General features: G+C 36.8%; 1 protein-coding gene across 1 annotated transcript in view; it reads left to right on the top strand.

Moving 5' to 3' along the window:
* Window positions 1–13,322, top strand: part of LOC136863512 (cell adhesion molecule Dscam1) — a 938,330-nt gene that overhangs the window by 802,378 nt on the left and 122,630 nt on the right. The window contains exon 24 of the mRNA XM_068225977.1: window positions 4,612–5,046. Within this exon, the coding sequence (XP_068082078.1) occupies window positions 4,612–5,046 (435 nt within the window). The remainder of the gene's footprint in view (window positions 1–4,611; window positions 5,047–13,322) is intronic.

The following is a 13,322-nucleotide window of genomic DNA, read 5'->3' as shown; positions in this document are numbered from 1 at the left end:
AATATCAAGGAGAAGATGATGGGTGAGCAAGTAAAGTTTATGCTCTTTGCTGATGACATTGTATTATAGTTTGGGGAGATAATGAAGAGGAAGTACAGACACAAGTTGATTTATGGAATGAGTAGATAAGAAATTTTGGAATGAAGATTAGTACTGTGTAAAGCAAGACTTTGATCATGACAAGAGGGAACAGAAAATCCAGGGGAGTGATAAAAATAGGAAATGAACCTCTTGAAGTAGTGAAAAATTTTAAATATTTGGGTAGCGTGATGTCACAAGATGGAAATTTGGATGAAGAAATTGATTTAAGATTACAGCTGTCTGCAAGCTTCTACCATTGTGTGAGAGACATTGTATGGAACAAAGATGTGCCAGTGCAGTGCAAAAAGGTTTTATACTTGTCCTATTATAAACCTATACTGACCTATGCTTCAGCAGCCTGGACGTTGACTAAGCGGAACCAAAGTAAGATACAAGCAACTGAAATTAGGTTCTTGAGGAGCATACAGGGAAAGGCAAGACAAGATAGAATTCGAAATGAGGAAATAAGGAGAAGCATGGGAGTGTATAAACTTCAAGAAGAGATTGATATAGCAAAGCTAAAATGGTTTGGACACATGATGAGAATGCCAGGAGAGAAAATACCAAAGAGAACATTCATTCATGGATACAGAGACTGGAAAGAGGCCTAAGAGACGGCCTAGAATGAGATGGAGGAGCTCTGTTGTGGTCTGTATTGCAAATAGAGGAGTTGATAGCAATAAAGTACTAGAAGAGGAATGGTGGAATGATCGAGTAAGGTGGAGGGCTTTGGTATACTACCCTACCCAGAGGGAATCTGGAAAAGGGAATGGATGAAGAAGAAGAAGTTTCGTGTCTGACCAGCGCATTGCAAGCATGCATCAGTCATAGTATATGTCTATGCTTTGTAGTTAAGAATGTCCTCCAGCATAATAGCACAATTAGCTGCCGTTCTCGGGAGTCTGAGTTTGATTCCCGGTACCATACTGCCAGAGATTTACGAATGGCAGGAAGGTTGATATGCGGTAAAAATGGTACATGTAACTCCCCTCCACTGGGGGCATGTCTAAAAAGAGCTGCACCACCTTGGGATGAGGAAACGAGATTACCGGTACTTTATTTGAGAAATATTTTTGGTTGTTGCTATTAATATAGCAGGCGAGATCATTAACAAAGTGATCATTTAATATCTTGTAACTCGGGCCAGTATAGGTATTTTTTGGAGAGAAGTAATTTTAAAACATGATAAAAATTATCCAATCATAATGATTGTTTTACTCGCATATGTACCTAACAAATAATAATAATAATAATAATATTGATTTTATGTCCCCACTTACTTTTAACGATTTTCAGAGACACCAAACAAAACATACTAGAGTATGCATTAATTAAAAAAATGGAGACAACGAACGTAGGAAACTAAACATTATGATAATAAAACACCACACCCAAATATTTCAGTGGCAAATATTCCTGTTAGTTTTTATTTTTTCAGTCGCGGAACTTTTGGAACTATCCGGGCAATAGCATACCTAACTTAAATAATGCAGTCTCTCTTATCTCATTTACAGCTGTTTAGGTAAATCCTGGTGTGATAAATGTAGAGAACAAGCATGAAATATACTTACAAATAAGGGTCTGGCTTTCAAAAGCCACAGTTATCAAAAGAATGCTTCCAGTCACTATACATTTCGAAGTACAACTCGTAACATACGCTAGTTATCAGCTGGTGATTTGGCAAATTTTCTAGAGCACGGCTTTATTCAGAAGGAGTGGCTTCTGCTACACATACAGCAACTGGGAATATCACAGACCATCTCCAGAAACCAGTTGGGAATAGATTCACACTGTTTGGACTCTATAGCCAGGAACTAAACTACCGGTATTTTTAAAAGGTTCTAAAGGACGGGACCTCGAATGCTCTCGATTGCAGTGCATGGCTGATGAGATGGCAGTGAAGATGACGTTACTTGGAATGACGATACGCCAGTAGCAGAGAAGTTGGCGGTGCAGGACGATAATTCAAATGAAGGCAGTTACTCAGGTTTACTGTGTGGTGGCCTACTGCTCAAGTGACAGAGACAAATGACTGGCCATTAAGTTATTTTGTTTCTATATTGCATATTATAACAATATGATACCCTTATCCCTTTTCTCTACGGGGTCGACTATGAAGTGAGACAAATCTTTGTAGCAAGTTTTAACGACCGTATGTCCTTCCTGATGTCAACCTCATCAGAGGAATTAATGAGAGACCGAGCGAGTTGGCCATGTGGTTAGGGGTGCGCAGCTGTGAGCTCATATCCGGGAGATAGTGGGTTCGAACCTCACTGTTGGCAGCCCTGATGATGGTTTTCCGTGGTTTCCCATTTTCACACCAGGCAAATGTTGGGGCTGTGCCTTAATTAAGGCCACGGCTGCTTCCTTCCCATTCCTAGGCCTTTCCTCTCCCTTTGTTGCCATAAGATCTATCTGTGTTGGTGCGATGTAAAACAAATAGCAAAAAGAAAAAAAGAATTAATGAGATGAAATAAATGACATAATATGAGTAACTAAAACTGACTATATTTATTTTATATGTATGCCTAAAAGTCATGTTCACCATTCATTGTCTTTTTTACCTTCAGAAATACTGCCTTCCAATGAAAATAGCTAGTATAACTCAAATACATTCATAAGTTTGTTAAAGAATAGTGTAGAATGTTTACATGTACAATTTATAGCTCTTTATAGTCTAGAAGTCATGTGTTCACTGCACAAAATTTGAGGTTGGCATATTGGAACCCCCCCCCCTACCTTTTTGAATGTAAAAGTGGGGAAAAGGGGGTCTAATACACAAGTAAATATGGTAATTTTGTTTCTGGGAAAAGTATATCTGCGATGAAATTATAAAATACCATGTGCTCATTCTTTCTTTTGAGCAACTGAACAAGAATATGAAGGATCTCTAGATAGCCAACAATAGGGCCCCATTCAGGCTTGCCCATCCAGTTTCTGGAGGAAGTTTCATGTTCTGGGTTGTAATATCAGTTAGCAGACTTCTCTCATTCACATCCATAACTTTCTGATTGCTGCCCAATACACTCAAGAGAATCTAGAAGGAGTTCTTGGGCCTTACAGGTTTGATGATGGGGATCACCTCCTTCAAGTAGATAACAGTGCAAGACCTCGTCATACTATAGCAATGCATCGGTTTCTTCAAGAACACATCAGCTAAATGGAATGGTCTGCACAGTCATCAGATATGAATCCAATTGATTAATATGAGGCAAGTTGAAAGCAGTAATTTCACAGCATCCACAGCATGCTGAAGAGCTCGCTGGTGCTCCCATCAAAGAACAGGACCTTTGCCACAAAAGCATCTTAATGGCCTGATAGAGAATAATCGTGATAGATCATTACATTGGTTCATCCCTGAAAATGGGTTAGCATCAGGCAGTCAACATGTTAGGCATACAGTAGATCAGGATATGATGTGAGGGACAAGGAGGGACGAGTTCAACTGCACGTAACAACCAACAGGTGTGCAATACTTATGTAGTGATTCAAAAAGGCAGTTCACACACAATATGCACACATTCACCTCTCTTGTTTACCTTTACCTTTCAGCCAGAAAGCACCCCACTCAATGAGTTTTTCAAAACCTATACAAATTTGAAACCTTATGAATAAATATTTTCATAGGAACCCTAAAATAGCCTTTGATTCCAAAGGTCCCAGGTTCAATTCCTGGTCAGATCAGAGATTTTAACTGTGTCTGATTAATTCCTCTAACTCTGTGACTAGGTATTTTTGTTTGTCCCAACACACTTCTCTTCAGAAACACACTACACCACACTACCACCAACCACTGAAACACGCAATAGTGAATACATCCCTCCACACAGGGTTGGCATCAGGAAGGGCATACAGCCGTAAAACAGGGCCAAGTCCACAGTGCAGCACATTCACACCTGCATCCTAAACAAGGCGTGGGAAAAGCGACAGAAGAAGAAAACAGGCATCTTAAAGTACTTATGGAGATCAACATTGCAGTTAATGGATGAACCTATTGTAATGATAAATTGCTGTCTGAAACTCAAACCAATTAAATAAACAAGGTTCTTGCTAAATACTGTGAATGTACACTAAGGTATATAAACTCAAATGAAATAAGAATGAATTACCCAGCTCATCTTTCCTACTGTCATTTCAGTTGAGCAGCATATAATTCTACAGGTAATGCTAATATTCTCTGTTTAAGGGGAATTTGAAAGGCAAAAACATGAATTTTTTGACATTTTTCTGTATTATTACTTCTTGTTCATTCTTGCTGATGATATCCCATTTTTTACACTAATAAAGTTATTGACCCATGAAAAATTTTCTATGAACACTGCTAAAGATTGGAAATTCATCATTAGAATATTTTCTTAGATAACGATGCTGCCGTGTCACTTGCTTTCTTCAGTTTCAACACACATACTTTCTTTGTATTTCTTGATAAATGACTTGTGGTATTTTGTAGCTGCAACAGGTAGTGTGTAGAAAATAACAAGTTGTAGTCTTATATATTTAAAGAAAGGGAAATGTATATTCATTTGGCAGTGCCTCCATCCCCACCTAGTTTGGACATCCTAAGTGTGACTGCCAACAATATGACATTGAGCTGGAGCAAGCCTCATGATGCTGCTGGCTTACTAGGCTATATCTTGAGTTATCGAATGGCAGAAACTTCACTAACTGAGTGGCATGAAGAGCGTCTACCTCGCCAGACAAGTGTGTATACTGTACTGGACTTGGAATGTGGCACCAAGTATGAATTTTCAGCAGCAGCCTTTAATGCTGTTGGTCGTGGTATCATGGGCCCCATAATAGAGGCCCGTACACTGGGAAACAAACCTGAAGCACCTCTACCAGCCGATGGTATTTCAAGCTCACCTCAGTCCCTTACAATCCACCTGGAGCGCTGGCTGGATGGAGATTGTCCTATTTCCCACTTTCTACTGGAGCGAACTGCTGGAGACCAAGGTTGGATCACAGGTGTGTATAAATACACTTCTGAATAGTTTATGATGAAAATTATGAGTTCTTAATCATGCAACTTCTGTAATTTCTTAAATATTTAATTAAGTTAAACAAGTCCAAAGTCAAGGATAAAAAAGTATATATTAACAACTTTGCGTTGCTTTTACTTTCACATTAACTTCATTTTTGTACCAACAGTGAAATGATACAGGTTTCTGTAATGAGTTTAATTGGCAAGAATTTGCTTCAAATAAGAATGTGATAAAACCACCATACATTTAGTTAGGGGATATCAATGGTCATATAAGATGAGTGTGTTAAAATTTGGTTCACAGAAATGGAATTGTACAAAATAGAGACAAAAATCAGGTCGTCATTTCTCAAAGAGAAGGAGAATTTTCAGTTTAGTTTGTCACTTGAGTAGAGTGAGCACTGTAAATATTTGAGAATAAGGTTGAGGAAACAACATCATTGGGTAATAATAATAATACTTCATTAACGGTAATACCATTTTACATAACAGTAGAGAAGAATAAACAAAACACACTAAAAAGAAAGTTCAATGGAGTATGAGTAGAAAAATATGTAGAGATATATACACAGGTTATATTACAAGTAATCACAGGAAAGTAATAGTCAATTCTGGAGATTATGTAAGTGATTTCTCAATTTTGACAATGAGCAGTTAAATACATCAATATCCACTTTGTTTAGAGATCTTGACATTCGTTCAATTGGCCCACTGAATGTGTAGTTAGTTCTATGCCAATTTGTAGACAATGTATTCTTGAACCTTACGCGTCTGTTTGGTACATGTACGTTAATTTTTGCAAGGAGTTATGGACAATTCACCGAGGAATGAAGCAATTTTAAAAATGAAGAATGTATCCAATAATTCACGGCGTTGTGACAGGCTACGCAGATTTAAGGACTGTTGTAAGGATGTATAATCAATATTATCATATGAGAATCCTGTTCTAAATGAATATAAACAAAGAAATTTATGTTGTACTGAATCTAATCTATGGATAGAGGTCTGATGAGAAGGGTTCCAAACAGGTGTACAGTATTCTAGTATAGGGCGTACCATAGACACATACAGCAATCGATATGTAGCTAAGTTTGAAAATTCTCTCGAATATCTAGTAATGCAACCCAGTCTTTGAAATGCTTTCTTACAAATATTTTCAATATGTTCATTAACTTGTGAAACAGGAGTTAGAATGTTGTTATTAATAAATTTGTACTGAAATGATATTTTCTTCTTGTTTTTTAAAAAACTATATTATTTTACATTTCTCATGATTAAGTTTCAACCCATTTTGAATACAGTACTTTTCCAGATGATGTAAATCTTCTTGAAGTTTTAAACAATCAAGTGGACAATTAATTTGCCTAAAATTTTTTGCATCGTCGGCAAACAAAAGCAATTCAGAATTCTTAAGTATATTTTTAATGTCATTTATGTAGAGAGTAAAAAGTAAGGGCGCAAGGTGAGACCCTTGAGGAACTCCACTGGTAACAATAATAGGCGCAGAAAAATGATTCCTTATTTTAACAATCTGCAGGCGATTTTTAAGATACGATTCAAACCATGAGAGGAGAGGCCCATTAATTCCGTAGCCTGTTAGTTTTTGCAGCAAGATATCGTGGTCGACAGTGTCAAAAGCTTTTGAGAAGTCTGTATAAATGCAGTCCACTTGGGATTGGTTCTCTATTGCATCCAAGAGGAACTGATAGAATAAAAGAAGATTGCTACAGGTTGACCGTCCTGAAAATAATCCATGTTGCTCATCAATGATGATGTTTCTAAAGAGAGGTGTGATTTGGTCGAGAATTATTGAGTCAAAAATTTTGGAAATATGAGAAGAAATTATAACTGGTCTATATTGTTTTATGTCAGTTTTATCACCATTTTTGAAAACTGGACTAACAAACCCTTTTTTCCATTCCACTGGAAAAACGCCTTGGTTTAATGATAAGTTGAACAGATGAAATGTCGTATGGCTTTTAGTGCCGGGATATCCCAGGAGGGGTTCGGCTCGCCAGGTGCAGGTCTTTCTATTTGACACCCGTAGGTGACCTGCGCGTCGTGATGAGGATGAAATGATGATGAAGACAACACATACACCCAGCCCCCGTGCCATTCGAATTAACCAATTAAGGTTAAAATCCCCGACCCGGCCGGTAATCGAACCCGGGACCCTCTGAACCGAAGGCCAGTACGCTGACCGTTCAGCCAAAGAGTCGGACAGTTGAACAGATAAAAGAGTGCTTCACATAAAATAAATGAGCAGTACTTGAGCAGGTACGTTGAAACACCATTAGGTCCGACAGTTTTCTTTAATTCCAGAGATATCAGTTTGTTGTAAATTTCTGCCTTACTAATGTTTATAACTGATAGATTGACAGAGAAAGGATAATCATATGACATACTACTACTATTCTGATAAGAAGAATAAACGGATGAAAAGTAGTTAGCAAAAAGACTGACAATATTTTCTCCAGTATCTGCTGTAACTTCATTAAGATGCATTGTTGAAGGAATATTATTACATGATATTGCCAGAATTTCTGTGGATTGGAAGTAATACTTCATTCGCAGTTGGAGACATCCATTGTATAGCAAGATTTAGATTCAGACTTGCATTCATTTCTTAATTTTGAGAAATGCTGATAATCACTATTGAGACCTGATATTTTGTATTGCTCGTGTGCTTTCTTCTTTTCAATAATCAGGGACTTCAATTTAAGATTAAACCACTTTGGGAAATTGGGAGTCTTAAAATTCCGTATAGGGATGTAAAATTCTATGCCATAATGTAGTACTGAATAGAAGATTTCTACTGCTTTATCAGTTGATACATTTTGAAACATCTCCTTCCAGCTGAACTGCGACAGATAATAATTTAGTCCATTATAGTCACCATTTAAAAAGTCAAAATAAAAGCTATCAGCAGGCAAGGAATTGTATAGCTCATTTATAGGTAAGGAAATCTCTAATGCTGGATGGTGTCTATCGAGGGGGACAATGTTTTCTTTACTAGATTTTACTTCAATTGAACTGGAGTTACTGAAAACCAAATCAAGAAAGTGATTCAGAAAATTTGGGATAGCATTAAACTGATTTAAACAGAGATAAGAAAAAGTGTCTATAACTAAACTGGACTGCACAGTGTGGTTACCTACTGACATAAGGCCAGAAGATGTTTCTTCATTTACTATCCAATTAAGATGTGGTAGATTGTAGTCACCAACAATGAGCAATAAATGGTTGTCAAGATTTGACATAATTTTTTCAACAGCACTGCAATGTTCGAAATATTTTTGGACAAGAGACTTGGGTGGAATGTATTAGTCCATTATAATCACCATTTAAAAAGTCAAAATAAAAGCTATCAGCAGGCAAGGAATTGTATAGCTCTTTTATAGGTAAAGAAATCTCTAGTGCTGGATGGTGTCTATCGAGGGGGACAATGCTTTCTTTACTAGATTTTACTTCAATTGAAATGGAGTTACTGAAAACCAAATCAAGAAAGTGATTCAGAAAATTTGGGATAGCATTAAACTGATTTAAACAGAGATAAGAAAAAGTGTCTATAACTAAACTGGACTGCACAGTGTGGTTACCTACTGACATAAGGCCAGAAGATGTTTCTTCATTTACTATCCAATTAAGATGTGGTAGATTGTAGTCACCAACAATGAGCAATAAATGGTTGTCAAGATTTGACATAATTTTTTCAACAGCACTGCAATGTTCGAAATATTTTTGGACAGGAGACTTGGGTGGAATGTATACAGCACCAATGATTAATTCTGTGGTGTTAAAAGTCAGGGACACAAACAACTGTTCAACTGTGTTAATGCACGGTATCAGAGTAGGTTTAAACTTCTTGTTAATACAGATCATTACCCCCCATGGGATGCCTTCGTACTCCTTAAAGAAGACCTATCACATCTGAAAATTGAATACGTTTCATGTCCCGAGTTCCACATCACTAATTTCATCATTTAAGTTTGTTTCGGTTAATACCATGAAGTCATAGTCAGCTGAACATGAAGAAATTTTAAGTTCAGTTAGTTTGCTTCGAAGTCCATTTACATTTTGATAGTATCCTCTAAAGTGTTCAACTAACCCTGGTGTTTTCTTAGTATATTGTATCTGATATCTGTGAAATGATTCCCTGTCTACATTTTGTATTGTATTCCTGATATAAGTTATACTTTCTAAATCATTTTCTGTATCACTTAAGTTTTTGCCATTAGGATTAGCATCTCCCTCATTTTCTTAATTAGTTTCCCGAGAGCATTCTACTAGATATTCTATTGAGAAGTTTATACCAAACTTAGAGGTTCATTTCCTGTTAAGGTGTAGCCCATCTTTTCTAATATCACTACCTCTAAGCCAACTATTACCATCGACAAAAAGGACATCTCCTTTTCGGCATAACCAGTCAAGAGTGGAGTTTACAGCATCTATATAGCGATAATCAACATTATGCCGATATAAAACGCCACTGAGACAAAGCTTTGCCGCTGGAAACCTCCTTTTTATCGCAGTAATAAGCCTATCAGTTTCGACCATTATGTCACTAGGTGTTGAGAAATTATGAAGGTCATTTGTGCCAATATGAACTATCAGGGCTTCAGGATTTTCCTTAATACTGTCACTGTTTACATGTTCAGCAAGTTGACCCACTCGTATGCCTGGATAGCAGTACGCAATTCCCTCTTCCACTTCGGGTCCAACATTTCTAATCATCGAGTCCCCCAATATTACTGTACGGGCTTGTTTACGTACCGGTCACCGACGGGATTTTTTTTGTCTTTTCGGCACTGCAGCTGAGTCATGTTCTATGATTGCCTCATGATCATTACATTCTAATGCTTGAAAACTGTTTTGTGTCACTATATTACGATTTACAGAATCTTTAAATGCAACATGTTTCCGGTTAGGCCTAACATTCTTCGACTTAACCTCTTTAAAGTCATTTTCGTATTGTCTCGGCATTTCAACATTATTTTGTTTAAAGTTCTTCAATTCCAACAGAGCATTTTCTAGATCCGTTGATAACATTTTAATTATTTCATCTTTGGATGAGAGTTCAAGTTCCAGATCTCTTAATCTAAACCTCAAATGCGAGGAGTCCAAAGTGAGGTTATCGGAAACGAGATCGTCTACCGGATCCGACACTTCGCTACCAAACGTATTCTTAAATACGCACTCATAAGAAGCATTAAGACTATTAAGACTAGCATTACTTCCGTGAATAGATCCATTGCACTTCATACGCATATTGTTACCAAACATATCACCACTCGGAGAAAAAACTAAATCACTGTTTACCGCCATGTTGGTATCAATGCCTAAAGAACAATTTAATTCCCTACTTGGGAAGCAGTGCTACAAATGATTGGCTCATTTTTTAACTTTCTCTAGTTCTTATTTAGCTTTTTCTAGATTATATTGGATGATGATCCAGTGTATTAAATGAAAATTGAGTTAGCAACACTGTGCGAGTTGAAATCCAAGACTGAGATCTGAACTATGCTAAGGCCAGTATTTTACTTCAAAAGAGGGTAAGGGATTTTACTTCAAAAGAGGGTAAGGGATTGATTCAGAACAGCACATTGGGGAAGACAAATAGATTTATCCCAGTTTTATTAAACATTTAATCTTGTATATTTGGGGACATTTTCTAATTTATTTAACCACCAGGGCTTCCTCGTAATTCATAACTGTTTTTTACAGATACTGTGACGGTGTCCCAAATGATCTAATAGTGTATTTTTCAACACCCGTCATTAGATGTTGTAATAGGAGTTGAATCACGGCTAAGAAATGATATAACGGATGCAGAAATTTTCCCACGGAACTGGAGTGTTTATCGTAGATATAGGGTAGGAATGGTTGGAGGGGGAGTATTCATTCTGGTCAAAGAAGTATTTGTAACATATAATATACAAAGTTTATTCCACCTACTCAATACTGTACAGTAATTGCAATGTTCATAAATATTTTACAATAAATTATCAAGGTACTAGTTTGGACCCTATATGGATCATCGTCAGCCTAACTAAGATACACTTATGGATTTGTCGAAGTCCTATGACAGAATTACATTGTGGAAATAAGATTTAAAAGAATGAACTGGGTATGTGATGCGATAATGTACATATAAAATGGTGGATTGATGAACTATTATAGACAAAATAATGTTGTACTTATCAGTGACAATTAAAATTTTTAGGATTTATGTCAATTACAATTAGATTGTAAGAATAGTTATCATACATTTATAACAATAATGATTAAAATATGCCCTTGTAAGTGAATACTCTAAAATTCCACTTTAAAAAACGTAATATGCCGGTTGAATGCAAAGTCCAGATGCTTATATTGAGTTCTAGAATTCCGAGTGTACCTTCAGGTGGAGAATTGAAAGTTGAACATTGGCGCAGAGGGTATCTGTCTTGCTTGGGGTCCAATATTTCTGATACAGACATTAAATGTAGATAAAACCATGCGACATTCTTATGATATAATGAATTCTTGCTGTAGTGTGAGGAATATTCCCAATCCAAGTTGGAACCAATAGAACCTGATTATGAAAAAGTATGAATTAAGGCGAGGTATTTTAAAGGGCGGAAATGGTGAAGAACGAAAAGAGAAAACAAGGAATACCGTACTCACCTTGCGCGCAATGTGAACAACCTGACCGGTGGAGTGCAACTAAGGGGATGAGATTGGCGGGGAATAGGAGGGGAAGAAGTTAGTGAAGGGAGGAACAATCCAGTGAGAGATGTGCGAAGGAAGGGGCGCGGAAATGGGAAGTGGCTCCCTTCGCACGTCACTCACTGGATTGTTCCTCCCTTCACTAACTACTTCCCCTCCTATTCCGCGCCATTCTCATTCCCTTAGTTGCACTCCACCGGTCAGGTTGTTCACATTGCGCACAAGGTGAGTACGGTACTCGTTTTCTCTGTTCGTTCTTCGCCATTCCCGTCCTTCAAAGTATGTCGCGTTAATTCATACTTTTTCATCATCAAGTTCTATTGGTTCCAACTTGGATGGGGAATATTCCTCACAATACAGCAAGAATTCATTATATCATAAGAATGTCGCATGGTTTTATCTACATTTAATTTCTGTATCAGAAATATTGGACCCCAAGCTAGAAAGATACCCTCTGCACCAATGTTCAACTTTCAATTCTCCACCTGAAGGTACACTCGGAATTCTAGAACTCAATAGAAGCATCTGGACTTTGCATTCAACCGGCATATTACGTTTTTTAAAGTGGAATTTTAGAGTATTCACTAACAAGAGCATATTTTAATCATTATTGTAATAATTTTATGATAATTTTATGATACAGTCTAATTGTAATTGACGTAAATCCTAAAAAAATTTATTGTCACTGATAAGTGCAGCATTATTTTATCTATAACAGTTCATCAGTCCACCATTTTATATGTACATTATCGCATCACATACACAGTTCATTCTTTTAAATCTTATTCCCACAATGTAATTCTGTCTTAGGACTTTGGCAAATCCACAAGTATATCTTAGTTAGGCTGATGATGATCCATATAGGGTCGAAATTAGTACCTTGATAATTTATTGTAATGTATTGATTCACATTGCAATTACTGTACAGTATGGAGTAGGTGGAATGAACTTTGTATATTATATGTAATCTTAATTCAATACGGAACCAATAATGAAGTTTATAACCTTGAAAGTATTTGTAAGCTATGAACAAGTTAAAGATAACACACATGAAATTCTAAGTATAAGGCTCATCTCTAAAGATAATAGGCAACTTGATCTTTTTGGAGTGTACAGACTGGGAAAGATGCTGATTCGGAATTATTTGATAAGATAATCAGCTATGTGGGAAATGATACGAAAAGGAGCATGATTGTAACGGGTAATCTCAATTTACCAAATGTCAATTGGGAAGGTAATGCAAACAACAGGAAGCATGACCAACAAATCGCAATTAAGTTAATCCGGGAAGAACAGCTGAAACAGAAAGTGATTGAACAAATAGAGGAAAGAATATTCTGGACATGGTGCTGGTAAAACCAAATGAGCTCTATAGAGAAACGGAAGTAATAGATGGTTTTAATGATCACGAAGCAGTTTTTGTTGTAAATGTGATAGAAGGGAAGGTCGTGAAAGTAGTTCTATTAGGGAGTACCATACGGCTGGAAAAAACAGGCTGAAGGGAGTAAAAAGTAATTATGATCGGTGGAAAACAGTAAATAAGAATGAAAAC

Source organism: Anabrus simplex, chromosome 2 (genome assembly GCF_040414725.1).
Source record: "Anabrus simplex isolate iqAnaSimp1 chromosome 2, ASM4041472v1, whole genome shotgun sequence".
NCBI lineage: Eukaryota > Metazoa > Arthropoda > Insecta > Orthoptera > Tettigoniidae > Anabrus > Anabrus simplex.
This window is presented reverse-complemented; position numbering and strand designations above follow the sequence as displayed.